Genomic DNA, 25648 nt, shown 5'->3' on the forward strand with positions numbered 1-25648 from the left:
CCATCGTCCTGAGTACGGAAGCGGCGTTGCCTGTCTGAATTTCCAGCGACTCGTTGGCGGAGGAACTCGTGCGAAGGAGGTTGTTACCGATTTCTTTCACTAAGACGGCAGCTGACTTTCCCCATGGTCCGAGTGTTTCAAAAGCTAGTGGTGCGAAGACGTACCTACTTCATATTTAAAAAGACTGTATCTGGTGCTGGCCTGGGATGTAACCAGCCGCAGCAACATGGCCTTGTCGTACATCGCAGCCATATCTATTCGAGCCGGACTGAAGCAGCGCCAGCCGAGCGGAGCAGGACCGAGAAATACCGCAACTTCACCCAGGATTACTGGTTGTCTCCTCTGGCCTTCGAGACCTACGGACCATTCGGACCAGAAACCACCCGGCTGCTTAAAGTGCTAGGAAAGATGATCCAGCAGCAATCAGACGAACCGCGAGCACTAGAGTTTCTGCATCAACGGATCAGCATCGAAATTCACCGAGTAAACGCAGCATGTACAGCATCTCTTTATAATGGGAGCAGCACCACCGGCGGCGAATTTAGACAAAATCTTTTCTGTTATTCGCCCGCCTGTGTCTGTAGATGTTGCTGTGTAATTCGCTTTGTGTTTTCAGCTTCTCACGAACTTATGTAGAATGTGTGGAAGATTTTATTGCTCATAACAAAATGCAAAACATGTATCTGTAACTGCCTTGTCTTGACACATCAGAATTATAAAACTGGATCAGAATGTAACGCACTGCACTGAAATTCAAGCTTCTATGCGAATAGGTAGCTATTTGTTTTTGGTATAACAATTATTTGAGATACTTGCTAGGCTTATTCTCAACACCACACCAATCCAGCGAAGCAACTTGATTCTGCTCATAATGCACTGTATACTCTGTAATCATATTTACGTATTTGATTAATTTTTCGTTACCCCAAAAGAAAGATTCTGATGTCAATCATCCGACTTCGCAATTCCTGAATAGATCGATAAGCGTAGATGCGTAAAACATTGTTGATATTTGCAAGTAGTTTTTAACATTGTTGAGTCCTGTATTCTTGCATAATGTCGCCGTCCATTTTAGAGTATGGTATATTCCACGCGGATGATATATCATCAGTGTATGGGCTACCCGATTTTCCTTGGTATCGTTTCACGTGATCTCTGAATCCTGCATTTTGGTAGAGTTGAACAAAAACGACGACAGTTTTACCGCCTTCATTGGTCACCCGGTGTGTTTGGTACATATCGGGGTTCGTCCACGTGAGGTCACCCTCAGAAAACTCCTGCGATTTTACTAGCACAGGCTTCTCGGAACAACTGGCGATCGGATTGTACCACTCCAGTTTAATCGTGCCGTGTAAGATCTTGATCACTGAAACTGCACGACCATGATCATGCACGCCGCTATAGTGCCCCTTGGGCCAAATCTCCATTACCATGAAACCTTCCGTTAGATGTGCTGGTATGAAAGTGTAAAAATACACGTGCCTGTTGTCGGTTTGGTTGGCCAAGATCTTGTGCAGTGCGCAACCCGGAGTGTCCATTGAATATGTGAGGGCCGAGATCGCCTCATCAGGCAGTTGAAATGGCTTAACCTCTTCGTAGAGCCAAGCAGTGACAGGGTCGATCAGGCCCTCACTTCGGTCTAATAGAGGATGGAGTAGCGTAGGCTGATTTGTGTCAAAAAGGAGAGGGGAAAGGTCTTCCATAAGTGGTAGGTTGCTCCAACCGGATTTACCAACAAAAACGACATTATCGGCAATGCTTACGACGTCCGGTTCGCCGGTCCACCAGGTCCTCGGGTTGGTAAGAGTTTTCGTGTTGAGGGAAAAATAAAATAAAACATTAGCTTCCACAACTTCACCGTATCCAAATTTGAGATATGGAAGGTCAAGTCCGGACGAAAACGACAACCAGTGTGTCAATTTAGAACAGTTAAAACGAATCAGACTGTGTGCAGGTGTTCGTATTTGGTGTTCATACACGAAGCGGGAATCTCCTTGTCCTAAAAGGACCTGACGATCGAAGACGTACAATACTAACCGACCCAAAGCTATGCTATAAAAGTTTTGTCCGGCTGGGAGTGGTCGGAAACTGTAGTAGACGGTTCCCTGAACTGCAATCACATTGATAACGTTGATAAACTACTAGCATAAATTTCGGATCTAAATGGATCCGAATAGCTGAGTGCTTGTCCACATGCATGGGCAAGTAGTACTCCCAATTACTCGGATCCACATTAAATTTTTTAACAACATCAGTGGCCCTCACTGGAAATTGTTGGTTGAGTGCGGGTAATTCTTTAAAATTTGGCACACTAGTCAATATCTCCGCATCCAGGTTGGACGTCACATGATCGTCACTAGAAACACGGTTGCTTGGCGCGGAGTTAGTCGTGGATGTCCTGCTGACTGTAGAGAGTTTTTTCGGAACGGCGGTAGTTGTGGTTGTCCTGGATATAAAATGTGGTTTAGGAGAACTAGTAGTGGATGATGTGTTTATTGTGGTAGATGTGAGAAGTTGTTCAGATGAGTTTCCTGGTATTCCGCCTTCACTGGTGGCCGGCTGATCTTCTCAAAATTATCGTCAATACACTTGTAGGCCCTCTTCAATTTCACCTCATCGAGAGGGCTTAATCTCACGCGTTGACCCATTTTATACTGGCCGTATCTGGGTACGATGGCTGGCCTGCTATGGTTTACAGGTTTGAGGGCGAAATCCCATGGTGCATAATGCAGGATAGACTCAAAGTCATACAGTAACCCGTAGGTTGGCATGTGGGATAATATAATAATTATCGTAGTTGTTTTTGTACATGTCCGGTTGAATGTGCTTGGGGCACACGTGGACGTACTTGTCACGGTCAGGACGATTTTGTTCATGGTAAAATCCTAATGCATGAAGCAATTCATGGAGAATAGTGCCCTGGTCCAAGCAACCTTTTCCCAGGTTGGTGCGTGTTGCTCTGCCGATCTTCCGGCCAATTTCGGATTCACAGCTGCAACAAGCAGAAATAGCTTGGACAACAGTGTAAAGTTGCTAACGATTTCAGCGTCTGACAGCTACTGAGCCGTTAAGCTACGGTGTTTTTGTGTCTGTGGACTGTGGTTGACGCAATCAAAGCCCCTTGGCTGACCTTACATCCTTGTCCAACCTAGACAGCTGGAAGAGCCCAAGCGCTGCATATTTCGAGTAACAGCAGCATTTTTTATGCATGCAGCCGTCCCCACCTACCAGCTACAGTGCTACTGTCGTAGTACATACAGCGCTCTGCCGACTCATACACGTACTGCTTTTACTCCCTGTTAACTTCGATTATAATTCAAAGTGGTCAAGTAATGAACTACCGATGAACTGGATAAAACAGTAGCTGGTTCTTCTGCTGCCGAAGGACCACCAATGGAACATTTTGCCCAAGGGCCAAGTCGTAAATCGTAAGCGCTTTGATAGGTCAAACGTGGTGCCGCAGATGGAATTTCGAATCACCCCATATCGACCACAAATTTCAAACAAGTGTGGTGGTGCAACAGAAGTATGGTTATCGACCTTTCTGCCGGATCACATCCACCTTTTCCAGTGGTTGTTAACCTTTCTGCCGGCTACTGACGCGTGCAGCTGGTTAACTCGTCCGGACGGACGACCGCGAAGGCTATCTTTTTTATTGTGACGGTTTGGTTGTGCTTTTAATGCAACGCGTGCTTGGAATCGCCACAATTGTTAGCCACTGTAGACTTCTCTGATAAAGTTGTATCTTACCCTTGCCTTTCATACGAGGTGATCTGAATGTACTCGGATTCATTGGTACGTGGCGTGAAGCTCAAGCATTCTGTCCGTCTTTCAATTGTTTTCATGGCAGTTTGTATTTGCATCCGGAGACTGTGATCTGCAAATTACAGATTATTTATGTAAACTGTCGTCGATCAACCGTGAAGATAACTGATACTTGCATCACATGCTAAAAAGTTTTAAGGGTTTGTACAGATTACGCTCCACTACTGTACATACAGATATGTTGTGATCTTTTCCCCACTTCCACCGTCGCTACCGTAGGCACAGTAGCTTTCCTGGTTTGAGCTGATTTGGACAAATAGCTATTGCAGCTTATAAGCCTTTTGCCAAATTTTGTACAACTAAACTGCTTGAAACTGCAAAAAGCTGTAATTTCCGGCGGTAGGGCAAAAAGCTGTAATTTCCGGAGGTAGCTTATAAGTCGATAGTTACGGTACACTGCACAACCGGTATTCGATAGTACGGCAGTCTCAAGGCATTTTGCGCTTCCGTTTGTTTACCTTGTTTACCTTCCCGATATTTCAAAATTATTTATCCCACACCATTAAATGGAGCCAATGGGTGTTTATATGGGCGAGAGGGTGCTGTTAACTCTTCTAAGGGCTGCTTAATTAAATCACGGGCGGCTTAAATTTCTGGGGAGAGCTTCTAAATCAATTGTTTCGGTATGCTGGCAGTCGGTATATGCGGATTTCGCAACGTATTTAACGTCGACGAGGTACTAAGCATAAAACAATTACATAAAGCGATACGGCCTTTGATAACTGACCAACGGAAGGATGTAATGAATAAGGTATGCAACGTCCGTTCCGCGGCCAATAGAGGCTGCTGCTGGCTGTATCGTTGAGGCTGGGTGCCGCAAACATTCCGTTATCCATGGTATCGTTGACCCAAATGATATCACTCTGTGACATGCGTTTTTCGGATGTTATGGATGGGTGGAGCCTGTTCCGCCAGTCTGCAACGAACGCCAGTACAGCAAACCGGGCACAGATAACAACAGTCGATCGTGTGGAGCTGGCCCGTGTAAGTACGTAGTACTAATACTAAAGTAGGTTCCCTGTATCTGATGCGCCTGTATGTTTTTATATTCGTAAACCAACAGTGAAAGAGATCAGCTATAAATTTGTAGATGATCCTATACGTGTATTTTGACATTGGAAATATTCAGACGTAGATCCATAAAATCATGGAAAATGTATGAAAATTCATGAACAAAGCAAGGGAACAGCTGGTACGGTGCGGAAGCAAGGCTAGTCCCCAAGTTAAACAAAACGTCTGCCGGTCGGCCGTAATTGACATCACAGCTCCACATAAATCGGTGTGAGGCATTCATGCTATATAGTTCATGCCGATTTATTGGAGCAAGTGCAAAACATTTACGGGTTAACCCGTTCCACACCATGCGTGTTAGACCGACATGGTGGAGGACTTCCTCTCTATAACCCGTTGTTATGATCGTAGGTTGTTTTTATTGGTTTTATTTCAAGGAAGAGATGTTAGACGACAATTTAAAGTACAGAACTGGTAGCTTCACCGAGTTCATAAGGTCCTGGGGATGACCAAACATGGTCAAAAATGAACAAACTGGGCTCCCGGAGGTCCTGCTTGTCTTGACCGCCAGCCACACATCAGATTATTACCAAAAAAATCACAGGAGAAGTAATTGCTCAGCTTTATAAAATAATGAAGAAACCTTCAGAGAAAAACCGCTCACTGGTCAGTGATGGTCAATTCAAAATACCATGTCGGTCTTGACACGGTTGGGCATGGTTCTAATTAATTAATATTCTTTAAAAATTCGTAACTATTGGCAGAAGCATCGTACACGGTACAACAGACAATCAAACGAAAGCCCATAAAAAGCTGTATTAACTGACTGGAGCATAGCGGTCAGCAAAGTGACCACTGGTCAGCACAGACGAGAAATCCGAAAAATCTATTTTTTGACTGAATGCCATTAGAATCAATGTGATTAAAATGCAAAAACAACTGCGTAATGACTGTTTCGGCAGCTCTGAAATAAATATGGCCCGTACTCTCTACCGTGGACTGCAAAATTGACTCAACGTCGGGCTGTACAAATGACGCAAATAGCTGTATCTGCTGTGCAATGCATTTGCCTGTATGTAGAACGTTATTATTGCCATGCACCGCACTGGCTACTCTATTGTTCCTGGGAAAATTCGTATGTTCTTTGCTAATTGCAACCGAATTAAACGGTAGTAATGAGAGAGAAATCTTGTAATTGTTATTAAGCTCGCGTTATTAATACTGTTCCAGTTGAGCTTGCCCTTGCATCAAATTCATTTGGACCTTCCGGTTCTGAGCGCTCGTGCCTCGTAACCTTTAGAAATCAATCTGTGCAAATTTTAGCGGAGAATTTATCGTATGGGAGAAATGGCTTAGAAGTCATGCCTTCCTTTCTGAATACTAAAATCTGTAGATTTGTAGAGACTTGAGTGACCGGTTGTTTTTAGCAGAACTTTACTGACCTTGCTGTGCGATACTTCCGTATTTCTCAATATTTGTTCGCTTTACTCACTTGTGAAACACTTTGAAGAAGTTGGACACTGGTCAGTTAACGATGGTGATCAGCGCAAACATGTTTCCTGTTATTTATCTCCGGTATCCCATTCAGTTTCACGACCGGATACAGCATTACTTTCACTGTACACGTCACTCGGACTGCGTACAGTACGCGTTATCTACACTAAAGCCGATGACCAGTTGTCCCAGAAATAAGCAAAGCAGGACGAACTCTATGTATAGAGTTCGTCCTGGCAAAAGTGACCACCTATTGCGAAATGCCCAAGTAGCTACGTAATGGTGCATATCAGTGCTTTTTTGTTTAAAAATTTTCCTTGACCACTGGTCATCTTGATGACCACCACAATACTCCCATCTTGAAGTACTCGTTGAGATCTATCGTTTGAGCTATTGACATATTCTATGCGATTTTTTTATCAGTTGTTATAAACGGCAGTGAATAACATGTCGGCGCAACATGGTTACCATGCGTGTTAGGCCGACATGGTCATCTCCTGCTTGACCTATGGTCGCTAAAATTTTGAAAAAAATATTTTTCTCTTAATTGAATTTTTTTGTCCCAGACTGCCAATTTTCAAAACTGTAGTCCCATCCCTTCTAGTACCCGGTTTTCCTGGGTTAATATCCAGCTCATTTCCCGATTTTGTCTGTGTGCTGCTTCTCTGGGAACATTTACTGATTTTCTGTTACCGCTAAATATATAAAATTCCAACATTTACGTTTTGATAACAATTTTTCTGTCGGCGTACATGTATATTTCGATTATTTACCTGTCGGTAGCTCGTCGGATACTGATAGAACACATTGTGACATAAAGTACCAAACTAAAGCAAAACATATCAATCCGCGAAACATTTTGAGCAGACGGAAGGAACTCTAAGTGTGAATTGCGAGTGTGCGTACCAGACCTGGGCAGTTATGAGATTTCGACTCATAGTTAGAGTTAAGAATTAATCGCAGCTCGCGAGTTACGCTATGAGTTAAGTTAGCCGCAATAACTAGAGTTAACTGGAGTTAACTTCTAATAAAAAAATTTATGATTTTAGTAATCAGCTTCAAGTAGTCTTTTATGCATGCCGATATCAGTTTTTCCAGACTTGCGACACAGACCATTATTAGTTTTTCAATCTTAAAACTGATTTTTTAAATTCATGCTTTTCTCTTGTTTCTTTTTCATGCTTTTCCTGAGGAGAGAGCGACAGACGCAGTGTTCTTGAGAGAAGAAGATAAAGTATAAATGAAACATAAGAAAGAATAAGAATGAAACAAAAGAATGAAACATAAGAAAATATAAATGAAACAAAAAGAAAGAATAAGAAACAAAAGAATGAAACATAAGAAAACATTCTTGTGTTTTTTGTGTTTTGTTCTTATTGTTTTTCCTGCCTGTTTTCTCTCTCCCTCAAGAAAAAATCAAACATAAAAAAGTTCTTATCTGATAAAATTCCTCCTTCTTTTTAACCACACAAAAATTCCTCCCTCTCAAAAGTTCTCTCTCTTTTTGACCCTGGTTTTTTGGGGCCGAGCGCCGGCAACGCTGAACTTTTTTTTATGATTTCGCTTCACAATGGCTACCGAAGTTAGTGTAGCTGTTTGACAGCGTTGACCGCATTATTACGCTTCCCTTATGGGCAGGTAGCGAAGACGCATAGGCGATCAATTCCCGTGTGATTTTGGTCGAACATGATTTGTGCTCTCGATGACAAAATTTTGAAAAATACGTTCTCTGCACGCTGTTAATTAAGCTCAAATTGAACGACCACACTCACTGTCAGCATGGACTCCCGATGCATATTCACCTAGTCAAAGCCTTGGGCGGTCGTAGTGTACGTCGGCTCGAGGAATTGTATGCACATACTTTTGTACACACATACTTTTGTAATTATGGCAATTTATGCGATCCAAGGTTAAAATAACATTTTTTCTGATATTTTCTATATTTTAATTTCATTTTTGCTTTCAACTGAAATCCGCAGAGTTACGCTAAACTCGAGTTGCGCTTTATTATTTCTGAGTTGCGCTAGAGTTAAGTTTTCGTCCTGGCGAGTTAAGCTTCAAAGTTAAGTTATAACTCGTTAACTCGAAAAAAACTCGCGCTAAGTTAAATAGTTGAAATTAACTGCCCAGGTCTGGTGCGTACTGTCTTTAATAAAATTGGCTTGAAAAAGCATAATCGATTATGCTACCTTAAACTCTTAAACCGTCTTTGATTGTCGAAAGGCGATAGCTACCGATCTGCGATGCGATATTTTATCTTGACGCAATAATCTCCTTTGCATAAGCTCAGAGACTGCATGTGGCGCGGGACAATATCGGGGTTGGTGCTGCTGTATTGTATACCAGTAATTTGTAAATGACGGTTGTACCACATGCCGTACGCAGTAGATTACACAACATTAATTTTTATTATACTTAGCGGAGGTGCAAATATTCAGTTTTACCATACCGGCATAATATGTATGTCTCCATAGCTTGATATGCGTAGCTTTACCTATCGAAGTACAGATACATACTTAGGTACTTAGAAGTTACAATAAATCTGGAAACTTTCCATATCAATAATACTTTATAGCAATGCTTTGTATCCGCATACACTGACCGATGGCATTGAATGAAATCTGAAGGATATACATGTCTTAAATTGTGGGAGCGGTTCTAAGCGAAAGATAGCTTTTTACCTATTTCCCGTTCCCAGCAAGTAATTTTGGAGATTTCGTTTACATTCGATGGCATTACACCGAAACAGCAGTAAATTTCTGCGCAGTAGTTTTAATATGTCTGTTTTGGGCCTGGTAGAGACGTACACCGGTATTGGAATTGCAGAGCTGCGCATTGCACCTACACGTAAAACAATTACAGTAAGTTAACGAAGTCTGACTCGCGATAACCTGAAGCGGCATCGTAACGAGCCGCCTAACGCTTGTTGAATGATCCACTGTATACTGGAGTTTCCACAAAACAACTGGCCAACCTAAAATTACTCTGAAACACTGATGATTTTAGCCAAAGATTGCTGCTCCCAGACTGATCGTAAACCTCAGGGTATAAATAGACAAGCACGACGCTTTAAGCGCCGCGAGAGTTACAGTACAGCATTTCTTAAAAACACAAGGCATCCAGACAATCGAGACACATTCAGTATTGCAATTTCAACTGAGCGCTATACGATTTTTTGTGACATAATTTGTTTAAAAATTTCCTTATTTATTTACTTGCATAGAAATCAGAATGGAGACGATAATTAGTGTTATCCTACTGCTTCTGTCCGTAGCCGGATTAAACGGTAGTCCACCGAAAAAAAAATGCCTGGTTCAAGGACCAATAACGCTGCCCGATGGAAAGAATATTACCGGATCGAGGAATGTGGGCGGATGCACATGCAAGGAAGTGTTTGACCAAGAGTTTAATCCTAACGGTAAATATTTTTTCTTTGTTAGACTCAATATGTCACCATGAAATTTTTGCAAGGGATTTTTGAGTACTTCGTCGTATCGCTATAATGCAAATTATAAAGCATCAGTAATTACATTCTACATTTAAAAAAAAAAACATTTATAGCCGTAATAATGCATGGCGACGGAAAATAATTTAATAATTTCGACGTTTATTACCTGCATAGTGTGCATATACGTAATAATCCTAAGTTTCTGGTTTTATTTTGTTCTGGTGCCTTTGTTTCTGTTTGCGATGAAAGTTTTCATTTAATGGCAGTGATACAGTTATGTGAGATACTATGATATTAATAGTGCAAGACGATGTGGGCGTCACGTGTAACAAGGACGGCTCCTGGAGTCTGAAGCAAGATCGTTGGCAGTTCGCATACTGCGTGGACAAGCAGGGCAACCAGGTCAGCGAGGTGGTCGTTCAGGAGCACTGGAGTCTCCAGTGCGATCCGGTTCCGCGTATGCCGGGAACAGTACCGCCCCTGCGTCCCCGGAAGCCGACTTCCCGCCGTCCATCCGCTGGCGCGGCCTCGCATAGCTGAAAGCCGTGCAGAAACAGAAACATTAACCCAATTCATGCATAGGCTTTCTGCTATCAATGTTTATTCAATAGCATCAGTCGTTGTGGTTTCTCTTATCACCGAGAGTCCGAGACCAGAATTAATGGGAAAGCAGAATACTTAATCATATGAAGTTTTAAAGCAATCCGTTATTCTTGCGTTGAGTGTTTGGTAAGCTCTTTTGCTAGGTACTTACTTGTGTTAGCCCATACAGTATACTTGTGTTATACGATTAAATGATAGAAGATAATTCCAAAGGGTGGTCACCGGCGCTCGTTTTGAACTGGTTGTCTGCATGTGCCTTCTGTTTTGTCTTTGATTGTTGAATTCGGGCGACTGTATTACTTTAGTGCTTAAGTTCTCTTTAATATTCGCATTTTACTAATTTTATCCAGTTCATCCTGGGAACAATATCTAAAATTTTTATTTAATGTAAAAAAAATATTTCTATCGGCTCTAAATCAGATACTGGTACTCGTAATACGACTGACATAGTAGAAAAACATATGGGAATTCGATGGCGAATAATATTTTTGAAAATCATATATATTTTTTGTTTTAGTGTCAAGGTCAACAAAGTCATTTGAGAGACATAATTATTACCCTACATTATGTACAATCGCTGATGCCGTTTTGCCAGATCGTGCATAATTGGCTTTCAAACTTGAATAAGTCGCAATTGTTTGTGACAGCAATTTTGGACTTCCCATTTTACTGTGATTCACGATGTTACGCAATCTTCTTGTTGTGTGTATACTGTATACCGTAGTACGGTCGTTAATAAATCATTAGGGTGCAGTAAATGCAGCCGTTCTGCCGCATTCAGTTTGTTAAAGAAACATTAACAGTATTCAGGATGAAATTTCGTAGCGCTGTCACCAACTCCACCGCCCAAACAGAAAAAAATTATTGTTATTGAGTAAACATTCGGCATCCATAATCAAAATAAGCAACCAAATTAGGACTCATCCAAATTTTTAAACACACTGATCAGCAATGTTATTGCATTAAATATTGTTTAGGATATCTTCTGAAGTTGCCGCAGACGGCATCAAATTAGATCGGTCTACGGAGTGGTTCATGAACGGCGTGCAACTTAATCGCATTTCAGCTCCCCAGGACGCTCGATTTGCTTTTCGGTAATCTGGTTACCGTTCTTATCCACGCAATACGCCGATCGCCACTGCATCTGTCGCGGTCGCCATGTCCCGTCGTCATTGCACTGCGGGAACGCTTTGTCCGCAACTGTACAGTGCACATAAATATTACGTATCAGAACGACTATCAAAACCACATTAAAACAAAGTATTTATAGTACTTAACATACTTAATTAGTTGCTTATAGCACTATAGTACTTAATTATAAATACTTCTGGTACTTATAGTAAGTACTTAATTAGCTGCTCTCGGCATGTTCCCATATATATTGGTTGTACCGGTTATTGAATGAAAATATAATTAATATCACGTGCGTAAGAAGCTGCTACGAAGCACATGTGTATTTTGCAGTGCGTGATCAAAAGCGTACTTCGTGGGTCAAACTCCTCCTTGTAAGCCTCCTTGCACGTGCAGCCGCCCACATTGCGCGTTCCCTGGATTGCCTTCCCATTGGGTAAAGTCATAGGTCCGAACACCAGGCATTTCTTCTGCGTTGGGGAAGCGCACAACGCTACTCCCGCCATCAATAAAAGCACTCCTAGGATTGCGGTGTGCATGTCGGAAATGGTTGGCACGCTTTTAATTTAGCACTTGCACGATTCGACGGAAATTTGTTGAATGTGAAAAATGTAATATTTGACACAAACCAAATCAAAGGCCCGGTATTTTATACCGTAAATTGAAATTTATTACAACACACTGTTTGAATTCCAGGACAGCTGACTTCCGTCTGCTTTTTTTGCTTCCCAGAGGCGGTAATAATTACTGTTACTTTCGACATGCATATCATTAAGCATTGGGCAGAAAGCGTATAGTGAGTGTATGAGACGTTCTGGCACTTAAGCGGTCCGATTTCAAGTTTTTATATACGAGGAACTGATTGTAATTAAAATATGGCAATCGCAATTGCGGGCGGCGGAATACACGGAAATTATGTTATAAACTGCACTGAATGACAGTTATAGAGGTTGGTCAGAAATGATTGACAGCTGTTACGACTTGTTCACTTTTGCGCGGAAGTAAACCTCGCAAGCCAGGAGATCGCAACCCGCATTGCAGTTAATACTGGAAGCATATTTGGGCTAATTGTAAATTCAAATTATATTCTGTCATATTTACATGACGAAACGAAACAGGACACCGTAAACTGATATTTTATTTTTCGAAGAGTTGCGCATTTTTAAATAAAGCAAAATTTATCTCGTTTACGACCGATTATCTGCCAGTTGTTGCTGCCGCGCACTGCACCCTCTTTCTACTCTTTCATACCTCTCGGGCACTGGGTATAGCACAATTTAGGGAGACCTCTCGGAAATGAGTTATCTATAACTCATTTTGTTCAGAAAAAGTCAGTATATCTTATTTACTGTACATCGCCGCATTACTCATCCTAGCTGACAAATTACACAAAGCTGTAACGACACGTGTCCTTCCGTAAAATTCTCCGTAAGTACGTGAGAAGAGCTGCCGGCTTACCAAAATCCGGCACATTAAAAGCAATTAAACCGTCTGTGGTTGCCGCAAGGTAGGATTGCAAAAATGTAGAAACGCGAAGCCTGAAAGTGGCAAGTATAATAGAATATAAAAAACTCCACATCAGTCGGTATGGCTGCGTCCATTCTTAAAATTAAAAGCTATACATTTTCCGCGATACGATGAATACCGCCATTACCGCCATTTTAATTTTTATTGTTACGGTAGCATTAGATGCCGTGCCGGCGCCGCCAACAAGGAGTCAGTGTATGGTTTTTGGACCACTGACGCTGCCAAACGGGAAAAAGACCAGCGGTTACCGCAATCTTGGTGGATGTGTATGCAAAGAGGCACATGATCAGGAACTGAGCCAGCCAGGTACAATCTAACCTGTTGTATAAAATCTGAAGAAATATACCCATTACTGATCAAATAACTATTGTTTTATATATGAGTCATATGACGCATTTCTGTTACGTCCTAGCGATGGATAAATATATCCCGGCGTGCGAAAAAGATGGAACTTGGACTAAACGCCAAACGCAGTTTCTCACTGCATGGTGCGTCGACAGACAGGGAAACCAGATCAGTGAGGAAAACCACGAGCAACCATCGAAACTACAGTGCAAATAAATTTTTTACCCTTAGTAAGCTTTTAACCGAAAAAGATAATAAAATGCACTAGCGCCTAAAATACATTTGCGTGTACTCGGGAAATAAACTATCTGCAGCTGACCAACACTTCGAATTGTCTACAGACACTCAGAGTCTAAGAGCAAGTACTGTAATAATATTTAGTCGACAAAGTAATAATTATTGCGGGCGCGGAATGTGAACTCTGAAGTACTCGTAACGTAATTGCTAGATAAATTAATGCATGCTCCGATGCTCGCTTATAACAGTGTACCAGCGATCACAAAAAATTCACTGAAAATCCCTGGAAAGCTCACTGTCGTTAATCAAGGTCTCAGAGTATCTGCATTATTCACAGCGTGCTCCAGTCTGTAATTATGCTGTTAGCATTAATATTAACTGAAGAAGGCCAACGGCATTGTATAACAGAGGTGAAATACGGTATATGCCACAATTAAATATGCCACACACTTTCAGTCAGTTTAATAAATCACAGTGTTGTCACAAGCACACTGAAGTCTGGAGGGTTCTGGTTGCCGCTCGCTGATTTGGTTACCGTTTCTGTCGACAAAAAATACGGCTTGGTGTTTCGTACCGATATTATACGAGCTCTGAAGTGGACTCTATGATCCGTTTTTCTCGCACGAATGCAGTCCTGGCCTACAGAAAATGGTTTTCCTAACGCTATAAAATTAAATAAAACATTGCTGTAGTACTACGGAACGACATCGTACAGCACCAAATATTTTATGCCGTGAAGTTTACGTACCTTGCCTTATCTGTTCACGAGCTGCTATACAGCCTATACACGTGCATCCATCCATATTGCGTCGTCCTTGAATTGTTTTTCCATTGGGTAATGTAACTGTTCCCTTTCTAAGGCACAGTCTGGCGTTGCCTACTAATATCAGGACGAGTACAACCAAAACTGCGGTTTGCATTCTTCAGTGTTTAAAGGTAAACTTTCTAACCACGAACGATCTGCTTTTTAAACCTTCGCAAAGCAAGATGCATGCCACATAACGAAAGAAGGCCATCCTTTATGTACTTGCAAAATTCAAACGCGTAATTATTTCTGGAGGGGACGTTCAGTCACGTTCTGTAGTCTGATTTCGTACTGATAATTAGGTAGGACGCTCAGCCAATTATAAAATTTTCGCACTAGCCAACGTGCATGATATTGCCAGGTAATTTGCTGTGCTTCTACAATTTTGTTTTCTACAAAATTCGGAAACAATCTGTCGCTAACTGGATTAACGCATTTCATAGCAAAAACGTGCTGGTACTCACTGAGAAAAAATCGTTATTATCTGTAGTTAGAGAGCATTGGCTTTTTTTTCTGCGGAAGAAATATTTTGTTAGCACTAACTGGACAAGGCATTTCGTGGTAAATCACTGCGTCGTCGAAGTACACTGAATGTTTGAGGACTGCGGGCGCCGCTAGCTTATCTGGTTGTCGTTCCTGTCGACACAGAAAACACCAGTGCTTTCCGTCCGGACATTCCATGACTTTTGAAGTGTCTCCATGATCCATTCTTTTCACAGGAAGCAGCGTGTGGTCTTGGTCTACTCGTATAGAAAACAGATCTCTTAATTTCCATAAAATTTGATAAATATTGCCATCTTACTACGGAACGATAACGTGTATAGCACATAATACATATATATTTTATGGAGTAAAGGTAACGTACATGTCATTAATTTTCTTCTTCACGATGTAACGTGGGGCCTTATGGGCGCCCACGTACCTTCGACGGCGAAACAGCGGAGAACCCGGATTGAGGCTTTAATGCCGAAATCTAAGGTGCGCACCGTGGCGCAGCAAACACCGACTAATGAGATCGGATCCTACAGCCAGCGCAGCTGTGCTGTAGGTCCGTCAAACACCACAGAAATGTGTGGGATGGAAATCCCCAGAAACAGCGAAACACAACGGCGAATGGCCAATCGTGAAGGCGGAGCTATCGGCCTTCACATCCCTGTACTGTCCAACACTGAGCCCCTGCGAAGTGCATGAAAATGGCGGTATGCGCCGTAAATAAGAAAATGTACGAAGTCATGTCAGTATGCATGCAGTACAAGTAACATAAAATCAAATGAGAAAAAACACTGCGTAGTACAGGCCCGTCCCTGTACTACGTCCAATTGACTTTACTACCGGATACACGGTTCCACTTCGGGCGGCTTACGGTCCGGCTCGGTCAGTCCAGGTCGGGTAAGGTGATCCGGTCGGCTCAGTCTTGTCGGCTCGAGTCCGGTTCAGCTCAGGTCGGGTTCCGGGTCAGGTCGGCTCCGGTTCGGTCAGAGGTCGACCTATTGGGTCAACGCACTGTCGCGAAAGATCCAGGGTCCAACCCGGAAACAGGAAAGTTCCGTGGTTTCTTCAGCAGGGAAAGGTCACGTTCTGGGAAAATTTGGGCAGGGGTTTGGGGCATCGGTACGCTCGTGACCCTGCAAACAAACAAATACGCTGCTCCGGTGGGGATATTCCACTGCTCCGTCAGGGTGAAGATCGCCATCCCAGGAAATACGGGCAGGGCTCTGGTGGGGGGAATTCTTCGGCGTGATGCTGGTGGTCGATCCGGCCGTAGGGATCGGAGTTGGTGCTGCTGGTCGCGGTGTATCCGTTCTGGTTTCCCGCTGAATCCGGGCCGCGTCCGCCGTCGGCATCGCAGGAGGCGATTCTCGCTCTGCGGCATCTCCATCGCCTTCTGGTGGAGGCATCCAACGCGGTCCGCATTGGGGTGCGTTCTGCACGGCAGGTGGGTTTCCCGGGGGGCTACGGATGGAGCTCCACACTCGGGGGTTGCATTGGCAGCGATCCGGTCCACAACCCAGAAGTGCTGCGTGCGCGGGAGCGCGCGTAGCTGGGACTGTCAGCCAGCTCTGCTACCATGTAACGTGGGGCCTTATGGGCGCCCACGTACCTTCGACGGCGAAACAGCGGAGAACCCGGATTGAGGCTTTAATGCCGAAATCTAAGGTGCGCACCGTGGCGCAGCAAACACCGACTAATGAGATCGGATCCTACAGCCAGCGCAGCTGTGCTGTAGGTCCGTCAAACACCACAGAAATGTGTGGGATGGAAATCCCCAGAAACAGCGAAACACAACGGCGAATGGCCAATCGTGAAGGCGGAGCTATCGGCCTTCACAACGAGCTGCTCTACAACTGCATCCGCCAACACTGACTTGACCGTGAATTGTATTCCCATTGGCTAAGGTAACGGTTTTGGTAGTCAGACGCTGATCTGCGTAAGAGCTGACCACTGACACAAGAACGAGTGCAGTCAAAACTGCGCTTTTCGCTTCAGTAACAAAATTTCAAGTATGACACATGTACGGTTTCGTGTGTTAACCAAGCAATACAAGATATGTGCCACATAATGGCATAAGCCACCCTTATTTATTTCCCTGAAAAATCGTAATTATCTCTCGAGGGCAGCTTTCTTAGATAGGTTTCCGTGCTAATAGAAGTTAGCGATTTATCGCTAACTTAGGTTAACGCAGTCAAGAGAAACGCCGGCCTCCTTTTCAAAGCTGCCGATTTTTCCGCAGAGCCTTCGCCATGACAAGTGATTGGTTGACCTTTTAGCCGGACGCCATCTTGCTTTTCATACTGGCGCAGCATATATCGTGCGGTGGTTTAATTAGCTAGCATTTTGACCGTTTGCTGTTTTTGAAGTTTTTGTGGTTTGGTTTTAGATTTCGGAATTTTATGTGCCCTAGGTTTTCCTTTTCCGAAGTTTACATGCATTGTGTTATTGGCGATCATCGTTAATTTGTTTTCTTGATACAGCCGCAACAAAATGCCTCCAAAGCGGGCAGCACCAAAGGCTGCTGCGCAGCGTCGTAAACGGGTCACAGGTTCGGGAAACATCAGGATCCTTGTTGAAAATTTGGCATCTCTACCGGGTAGTTGTCATATCGTCCGTACCTACCGTCAGTGTTCCAGTCGTGTCGACTACACCAGAAGCAAATATCGAGCAAGAAATTGCAGCAGCGCAGCGGAACCTTCAAGATTTGGTGGCTCGTCGAGATGCTGTTTCCCGTGCTGATCAAGAGGTTGTAGTAGTGCCGGTTTCCAGTGTCGCACAGCCGTCTGTACCAAATGAAACGAGCGTGCTGATGCAGCTGATGCTCAGTCAACAAAATCAGCTGATGTTGCAGACACAGAAAGTGAACGATTCTGAATCCTCGGGATCGCAAACAAGCACAAAGACCCGTGGCAAGAAACCGCCTCCTTTGCCAGCAAGTTTTCCGTTCGTGAATGACAAATGTTTAGAGGAACTGTACGACTTGACAGTGAATGTTGACCTGGATAAATTGCTCAGAGCCAATAGTATCGTGTCGCCGATATAAGGAGAAGCAAAAATCGAAATCAGAGACGGGAATTATGTTTTGTCAGATTCGAAACCTCGAAGGTCACTATTACTTCACTGAATCAGTGGAACGAAGCTTTCATTGTTTTTCGGCGTGTGCGGTCTTTTTATTACCCGAAAGTACGTGATCCACTGGACTCTTATCAGACCATCGTCAACGAACTGGCAGGCGTTCATTCGGCAGTGGTATGGCTTGAAAACGATAAAACCTTCCGTGCAAATCGTATTCGCAACACCAACAGTTATGACGAGTGGAGCAGGTTGGATCGAAGCCTGCTGGATCGTTGAGTTGCTCGCCTGCCAAACCGTGCTCACCTTCCACTGTGCAACACCTATCTGCTGGCTGACCACACGGTTCAAGAGTGTCCCAAGAGTCTCCAGTTGCCTGCTCACGGTCGTACTGACATGGCGGGCCGGCCCTTTCGACACATCCCGCCAGATGTGTGCAGGAACTGGAACTACGGGAATTGCACGAAAGGATTAAACTGCCGATACAAGCTTCTTCGTGGCGAATGTCGAGCATCCGATCACCCCGCGTTTGAACACACTGGAAATCGCAACAAGTCTACCAGCCAAGCCACCTTGCCTGGGATCCGACCCTCGCATAACAACATCAGTTTCCGCCAATAGACTGGCAGAACGTTTGGTACTGCAATACCCTGATATTGACGATCTGCAATTTCTTTTACAGAGGTTCCGATACGGCTTCAGTATTGGTTACGAAGGTCCGAAGATTCGCCGGTTCACTACGAATGCGCAATCAGCTCTAGCAAGCCCATCCATTTTAACAGCCATGATAGCAAAAGATTTAGCAGCACTCCATTGTTCTGGCCCTTTCAATGAACCGCCGCATCCGGACTTCGTAACAAATGCTCTCGGACTGCGACTAAAGAAGCCAACTGGCCATCGGAAAATCATGGACTTATCTCAGCCATTTGGATTCAGCGTGAATGATTTCATCCCTAAAGATAAGTATTCAATGTCTTATGTAAGCGTTGATGACGCAATTCATTTAATCATTCAGAAAGGACGCGGTGCATTGATGGCTAAATTAGATATCGATAACGCATTTCCCACCTGTCCGTCCTGATGAGTGGCATTTACTGTAGCCGCTAGATGAAGTGGCTCCACTGTTAGATCCGGGCGCTGCCTTCCCCTTGTCGGGCATTGAGCACGGTGCTTACCGCCAACGGGCAGCGCACACGTAAAGTTTACTTTCGTTCATTTTATTTTAGTACAGCACTCTTTTACTTTGGTAAACCGTTTTCTATCTCACAGGTACCATCACTCTCTAAAATACTATCACTGAATAAACTAATCTCCATTTCAGAATCGCTTTCATAAACTAGATTTTCCTTATCCATTTCAGAGCTCTCATAATCATTTTCAGAGCTCTCATAATCATGATCTCGGTCATCATTCTTAAGCACCTGAGCAGCGAAAAACGATTTACGGACAAGATCTGGGGTTACGCTTTGCCATGCACGAGAGATCATATCCAGGAAGTCTTGGCGCCCTGGCTTCTTCAGATATCCCGATTTTGTTACTTCATGATGAGTTGCTCTCCAAAGCTGATATTCGCTGCGAAAAGAGGCCTTCATTGCTTTGTTAACGCTGACGTCAAGGGGCTGATAATCGCCTGTGCGACCAGCAGGCACGAAGATTTGCTCGACATTTCGTTCTCTAAGTAGGAGCTCCGATGGTTCTTTTTTGTGGACAGGTGCCTGGTCTCGAATTAAAACACGCTCCTGCTTTTCTTCTGGAAATGTATACTTTATCCAGTCCAGATCCATCTGCTCCGTCCACCAAGTAGAATAAGAGCTCTCAACAAAAATATTAGGAGGAACTTTCAGCTTGTTCATTATCCCTTCTGACAGCTTCCCATTCTTTCCCCCCTTTAGCACCACTACAGCAGGATATTTTCCACCATCCGCACGGATCGTGAGAGACACAGTTATTCCTTCTTTTTCGCCAGGAGGCTGTTTAACAGTAACCTACAAAGCCGTCCACAGTCAGCTTTCCAGAGGAACCCCCCCCCCCGCTGGTTGCCAGGGGCACCCCAAAAACCACAACAAACCAGATTCATAAAATTAATAAAAATATCAGAGCTCTCATAATTCTCATATCTTTTGTTATAAATGTTTGTTATAAGTTGATTAAAAGCTATAGAATTACTTCTTTCACTCCAATGGGAGAAAGTGTTTTCGGTTTCGGCGCTACAAGGCGAATCATCGTCTGATCGAAATTGAATACGCGGTCAGCGAAAATTTCATCCAGAACGATGGAATTGTGTAAGCGGAGAAAATACTCTAGCTCTTCTTCCTGTTTTTTAAAAAAATGGTCAGAGCTCTGATTTATAATGTTAAAAAAATTCAACTTACCAGATCTTCCTCTGTGAATTCAGACTTGCGAGCATGTCGAGTTGGGACACGATATCGCAGGCATTTTCTCTTTAAAAAGCAAGTAAGCCAACAGTCTGAAGCCTTGAAGGTAGGAGCTCCTTTCGCCTGGGCTAACTCCAGCGCTCTTTTTTTCAGCTCCAGACGTGTCACAATAAGACCCTTCTTCCGCTCGGCCAGGAGAAATTCGTACAAGGCGTCCTCTATGCCTGAGTGCTCCGGCTTTCGCTTGTGTTTCTGCTTTCGAAGAGGCTCGTTCTTCCTCAACCTGCTGCAGGTAGACTGGCTGCTTCCAAGAAAACGCAAGAAGATAATTAATTAAAAATCTAGCTGTACCTTTTCCAGCGCGTGAAAGTTCTCCATGGAACTCCGATGTTATTTGCGTAACTCCGTGCGCTCACATCAGCGGCAGCAAAACCGATCAGAAATGCACGAATCTGTTCCTCTGTATAACCACGCTGCTTTCGGCCCATTACGACAAATTAGAGCTCTGATTTAAATGCTATCCACAGCCGAAATGCAATTATTCACTATAAAACCAAGCTCAGGTTCACAATTTTGGTGTAAAAACCCGTTAAAATGAATTAAAATCAAAATGCAGCAAAAATTCAATTTTTTTATTCAATTCAGCGTATGTATATACGTAGTGCCTTTTCTCGTACACCAAACTCTGTGGAGCCACTTCATCTAGCGGCTACAGTATTAGGTTATCTTTTGGAAGAAGCGTACAATTTTGACACTGTGGTGTCGTTCGGCTTAAGATCTGGTCCATGGTTATTGGATGCATTCGCTATCGTGCTAGAATGGGTTTTTCGTACATGCACAGGAAACGACTCGTTTTTGCATTACCTTTATGATTTTTTCGAAGTAGACGAACCAGAGAGTGACAGTTGTCGTAGAGGAATGATGCAGTGTGTTTCGGTCTGTAATTATCTAGGCGTTCCCGTTAGTTTGAAGAAATTGGTAGGGCCCACAACAAAAATTGAATTCCTTGGCATTGCTTTAGATAGTGACGATTTCATCTTGTCAGTGTCAGATGGTCGCTTGGAAAAACTAAAATCATTACTACATTCTTTTTCTGTTAAGGATCAGTGTACGAAACGTGAATTGTTAAGTTTGATCGGGTGCTTATCTTTTGTAACAAAATGCATCCCAGCGAGTCGCATATTTCTTAGACGTATGATTCAGCTGAGCTGTGCTGCAATCCGCTTGCATCACAAAATAGATCTGTCGGAAGAGTTCAGGCGAGATGTTTATTGGTGGCAGGAGTTTCTGCCATTGTGGAATGGAACAGCTAGTTTTCTTAGCCCAATGTGGGAAAGTGCTGAATCTTTGCACTTTTTTACTGACGCATCTGGTTCTGTTGGCTATGCAGGTGTTTTTGAATCTGAGTGGTTCCAAGATAGATGGCCCAGCTGGTTGCTTAATCAGCAAGTATCGATTGCTTTTTGGAGTTGTATCCAATATATATAGCATGCGTTTTCTGGGGTAAACGTGTGTCTACGCAAAAAATTGTGATTCATAGTGATAATACTGGTACCGTAAAGGCGTGGTCTCGTGGTAAATGCCGAAACATCGGTATCATGGAAGTAATAAGGCGTATTCATTTTGTTAGTTCACATTTTAATCCCATTTAACGCACAAGCGTTAAATGAGGTTCACGCAGAGCGAGAGAGGGTGTCTTGGCAACAACGGAATGGATTCCGACGGACAGAGGAATCCGGGTATTACGACAAACGACACGCCCCTTTAATAGTTGTCTCTCTGTTAGAGTTGAATGCTAGGTGAACTGGTATGAATTGGAGGATGTACAGCGCTAACTTGTGTCACTTGCCAGAGTAAAATTTATCGATCGCTGTTTTTTACGTTACCGTTTTCGCATTTACATATCATCATGTCTGTTACACTCGATGAATCTGAAGAAGTTGGGCCGTCTGAATCTCACAGAGGTCAAACGGCTCATCGTCGAAGTTGAAGGCGAGCAAGCGTTCGATGAAACGAAATCTGCTCTTGTCCAGCGATTTCATGACCTGTTCCTTCCGGAAGAATCTCTGGATTTGGAAGTCGATGCTGCAGCAGGTAAAGGTGACTCCCCATCTGACCTCGCTACAGCCATCGGCATTTCCGCGGCGTCTGTTTCCTAGCTGTACGACAACGGATATAACTCCATTGACGATGTCATCTTGTTGGCAAAGGTTAAGAATTTCCCCGACAACTTGGAATTCATCACGAACACCCGCGATCGCAACAAGCTTGAAGTGTTTGTTATGCCCCACGTTACCATGTCTTCTTTCGTGACATCCGCAAGCGACAATGTTGCCCCCGTCGGAGCCGTTCGTTCAACTACACGTACAAGCAATTACCACCAGGCAGCCTCTGACGACGAGAGTTCCGGCAGTCCAGTTAGCGCTCACCGCAAATCCAACAGCGGCTCCAGTACCTCCACTCAGGCCCGAAATCTTCCAAGACCGCATACAAGCCCATTCGTGAAAGCAGCCCACAAGGCCGCAAACGATGTTAAGCCGCATGAAATTTCATGCGACGAACTTTTTGCCGGCAACATCATGGCAGCGTTGGATTTGGCAAGGAAGACCAACGCCTTACCAACCCTGATCGAGTTCCTGGAATACCAGGTCTTTTTGGCTCGCAAACGTTGCATGTATGATGATGAAGCCATTGTGCAAGCGAGTTTCGCGAAGCCGCTCAGACTGAGGACTTTGACCTTTCCGACATTTCGCATCGCGACTCCACGGCTGATGCATATTTTTCGGCGGATTCCGTCGAACGTCGGGTTTCAAGTTTGTAGCCCAAAGGTCACTGTTGCACAGGCGAAACGTTCAGCCACCGTGGAACCCCGTTTTCCGAATTACTGCTGTTTCAACTACAACGAAAACAGACCTTGCCGGGATATCCCTTGCCGTTTCCCACACATTTGCGGTTTCTGCCGGAAGGACCATCGCGCCACGGCCTGCACCGAGCAATGACCTCCATTCAGCATGACCTGTTGAATTCCGGGTTGGTTACCTCTGCCTACATTTTTCCGAGACGATTGTTTTCTTTAACTTTTGACCCGGATTTGCCTGCTTCGTGCTGTAACCTTTCCATGCATCATTATTCCCCCATATCCTGTGTCCGCCCCGCATTGTGCCTGCCTGCTTTTATATTACATTGGACATTTTTTCAGCCCCGTTGCGTATACTCTTTGCCTTCTTGAATGTAACTACTCACTTGTGTATGCCTTTTTGCGGTTATAGCCTTCCGTATCTGCTTGGATTTACGTCAAACTGTGGAATTCCCAGTTCGACTACAACCTTCATTTGCCTTGCTATATTCCGTGGGATGCGACAGGACTTCCTTGCACCCTGCTTTATGCATGCGATCTGGCGACTGCTTGCATCCTTAAATGCCGTACAGATACTGCGCTGGCTGCTTTAGTTACTGCTTTTGTGGATCCCTTAATTTGGTATTACTTTCGCGAATGCCGAACAATGCGCGGAATCCCGCGCCTTTGGTATCGTGATTAGCTGTTTCCCTTGAATTCAGGGAATCGGCCTACTTTATCGTTGCAAACCTATCGCACTTTCGTTGCTCTCATTACGCGGTACTGGATCGCCTCCCGTCTTTCTTGTGTTTTTGCCTTGGGTTTTTGGGGTTGGGGCCGTTTCCGGCCATGTTCGGCATATCTGCCCAAAGGAAGTAAATTCCGAGCCCACCTTTCTTGCGTGACGTGTAGGAGTAATGGAATGGATTCCGACGGACAGAGGAATCCGGGTATTACGACAAACGACACGCCCCTATAACAGTTGTCTCTCTGCTAGAGTTGAATGCTAGGTGAACTGGTATAAATTGGAGAATGTACAGCGCTAACTTGTGTCACTTGCCAGAGTATAATTTTTCTTGTTTTTGTTGTGCTTTTTCTCTGTTTGATGGCTTGGGGCCGTTTCCGGCCATGTTCGGCATATCTGCCCAAAGGAAGTAAATTCCGAGCCCACCTTTCTTGCGTGACGTGTAGGAGTAATGGAAAATATCCTGCTGATACTTCATGACCTCACTGCCACAAAACTTTTCGTGAACGCAAAAATTTTTGTATGAGAAGACAACGTACACAGATGTTAGCGATATCGCCTGGTATAGGGAAGATACGGCCATAATGGCAGACGTTATCCGAACAGTCCGATGCCCGATCCTACTTCCGTGTCAGCTGTTACAACTGCGCAGTCGTCGGGCATTCCACCTTATGGTTGCTTTATTTGCAAAGACGCGCACCGTTATGCAAATCAGTGTCCGCAGCGGATGACAGGCTCCTCCAGCATGCCACCAGCTAACCCTACCCCATCCAGCCAGAGCCAAGCAATCCTGCAGCCACCCCGTTCCCCGCGCATTGTAATCTGTCGCGATTACAACAACGGACGTTCCAAACCCATGTCCGCATCGTCGCATTCATGTCTGCGACCAGTGCTACGACACTTTCCAAATCCGTACATTCCATAGCTCAATTCCCGCCTAACCACCATTCTTTCTCATCGTTACTCCTTGTTAATTCCTTCTTTTATCATCCTCTCTTTCCTGTTTACCTCTACTCCAATCACATTTGCTTACTTCCTCGCTTAATACAATCCTTCCATTTTATTACTGATTATTCTATAATGCACGCTTCTATCATATTTCTAACAATTTTCCTTGCTAACTTTCCCTTCCTTGCAATAAAATCTTGAAACTTCTGTTACCGATTATTATGTTTATAAGTTTTTTATGCCCGTTTGCTGTTCTCCGCGCGGTTGGGGCTGCCTGTCGGTTTGGAGGTGTCCGGCGCGGCTTGTATCAAGACCCGGTGACCAGCGGCGCCCTTCAGTGCGTCGTCTGGACATTGCCGGGTCTGATCACTTGCCCCGGCATCCTCAAGCGGCAAAAGGCGGCGTTCGCGAGCGAGCTCGACAAGCGTTAATCCCATTTAACGCACAAGCGTTAAATGAGGTTAACGCAGAGCGAGAGAGGGTGTCTTGGCAACAACGGAAAACATCCTGCTGATACTTCATGACCACACTGCCACAAAACTTTTCGTGAACGCAAAAATTTTTGTATCCCTCCCACCCGCCGCTTATCACACGCACAGCAGATGCGTTTTTCCTTCATACGCGCAGCAGATGCGTCTTCCTTCTTTCTTACGCACAGCAGATGCGATAAATGTTCTGCACATTGCAAATTTGTCAAATTCGAAATGTTGTTTTTTTTATGTCATGGATGTTGTTGTGATATATTGTTCAACAA

General features: G+C 44.1%; 4 protein-coding genes across 7 annotated transcripts; 2 read left to right on the top strand and 2 right to left on the bottom strand.

Moving 5' to 3' along the window:
• Nucleotides 1-250: 250 nt before the first annotated feature.
• Nucleotides 251-7235, bottom strand: LOC129600481 (high choriolytic enzyme 1-like). Of its 4 annotated transcripts, XM_055499017.1 has the most exons (6): nt 7104-7233; nt 4553-4741; nt 3751-3877; nt 2849-2992; nt 2266-2446; nt 251-2110 (listed from the first exon to the last, which is right to left on the bottom strand). In XM_055499017.1, exons 1-6 carry the CDS (start codon nt 7186-7188, stop codon nt 2048-2050), a joined length of 789 nt encoding a protein of 262 aa, XP_055354992.1. In that variant the 5' UTR covers nt 7189-7233; the 3' UTR covers nt 251-2047. The 4 variants fall into 4 exon arrangements, with proteins under 4 accessions (XP_055354992.1, XP_055354990.1, XP_055354993.1 ...); XM_055499015.1 differs by having other exon boundaries at nt 251-2446; XM_055499018.1 differs by lacking the exon at nt 4553-4741 and having other exon boundaries at nt 251-2446; nt 7104-7235.
• A 2179-nt stretch (nt 7236-9414) lies between these two features.
• On the top strand, nt 9415-10872 carry LOC129600477 (uncharacterized). Its single transcript, XM_055499009.1, has 2 exons — nt 9415-9748; nt 10080-10872. Exons 1-2 carry the CDS (start codon nt 9562-9564, stop codon nt 10316-10318), a joined length of 426 nt encoding a protein of 141 aa, XP_055354984.1. The 5' UTR covers nt 9415-9561; the 3' UTR covers nt 10319-10872.
• A 165-nt stretch (nt 10873-11037) lies between these two features.
• LOC129600478 (uncharacterized) lies at nt 11038-12203 on the bottom strand. Its single transcript, XM_055499010.1, has 2 exons — nt 11865-12203; nt 11038-11581 (listed from the first exon to the last, which is right to left on the bottom strand). The coding sequence occupies exons 1-2, from the start codon at nt 12049-12051 to the stop codon at nt 11433-11435; spliced, it is 336 nt and encodes a 111-aa protein (XP_055354985.1). The 5' UTR covers nt 12052-12203; the 3' UTR covers nt 11038-11432.
• Nucleotides 12204-13099: 896 nt separating this feature from the next.
• On the top strand, nt 13100-13693 carry LOC129600486 (U24-ctenitoxin-Pn1a-like). The gene is made up of 2 exons (XM_055499022.1): nt 13100-13345; nt 13452-13693. Exons 1-2 carry the CDS (start codon nt 13150-13152, stop codon nt 13598-13600), a joined length of 345 nt encoding a protein of 114 aa, XP_055354997.1. The 5' UTR covers nt 13100-13149; the 3' UTR covers nt 13601-13693.
• Nucleotides 13694-25648: the final 11955 nt, after the last annotated feature.

The sequence above is a fragment of the Paramacrobiotus metropolitanus genome, unplaced genomic scaffold, assembly GCF_019649055.1.
Source record: "Paramacrobiotus metropolitanus isolate TYO unplaced genomic scaffold, Prichtersi_v1.0 Parri_scaffold0000179, whole genome shotgun sequence".
Lineage (NCBI taxonomy): Eukaryota > Metazoa > Tardigrada > Eutardigrada > Parachela > Macrobiotidae > Paramacrobiotus > Paramacrobiotus metropolitanus.

Excerpts from the sequence above, each read along its gene's own strand:
- LOC129600486 (XM_055499022.1), top strand. The coding sequence starts at position 13,150 with ATGAATACCGCCATTACCGCCATTTTAATTTTTATTGTTACGGTAGCA. Across the intron at positions 13,346-13,451 it reads TCAGGAACTGAGCCAGCCAG|CGATGGATAAATATATCCCG; the intron begins GTACAATCTAAC and ends GTTACGTCCTAG.
- LOC129600477 (XM_055499009.1), top strand. The coding sequence starts at position 9,562 with ATGGAGACGATAATTAGTGTTATCCTACTGCTTCTGTCCGTAGCCGGA. Across the intron at positions 9,749-10,079 it reads CCAAGAGTTTAATCCTAACG|TGCAAGACGATGTGGGCGTC; the intron begins GTAAATATTTTT and ends TGATATTAATAG.
- LOC129600481 (XM_055499015.1), bottom strand. The coding sequence starts at position 7,188 with ATGTTTCGCGGATTGATATGTTTTGCTTTAGTTTGGTACTTTATGTCA. Across the intron at positions 4,742-7,103 it reads ATCCGACGAGCTACCGACAG|ACTGGCGGAACAGGCTCCAC; the intron begins GTAAATAATCGA and ends CGTTCGTTGCAG. Across the intron at positions 2,447-2,848 it reads AATCGTCCTGACCGTGACAA|GACAACCACAACTACCGCCG; the intron begins GTACGTCCACGT and ends TTTTATATCCAG.
- LOC129600478 (XM_055499010.1), bottom strand. The coding sequence starts at position 12,051 with ATGCACACCGCAATCCTAGGAGTGCTTTTATTGATGGCGGGAGTAGCG. Across the intron at positions 11,582-11,864 it reads GGAGGAGTTTGACCCACGAA|TTGCGGACAAAGCGTTCCCG; the intron begins GTACGCTTTTGA and ends TGCACTGTACAG.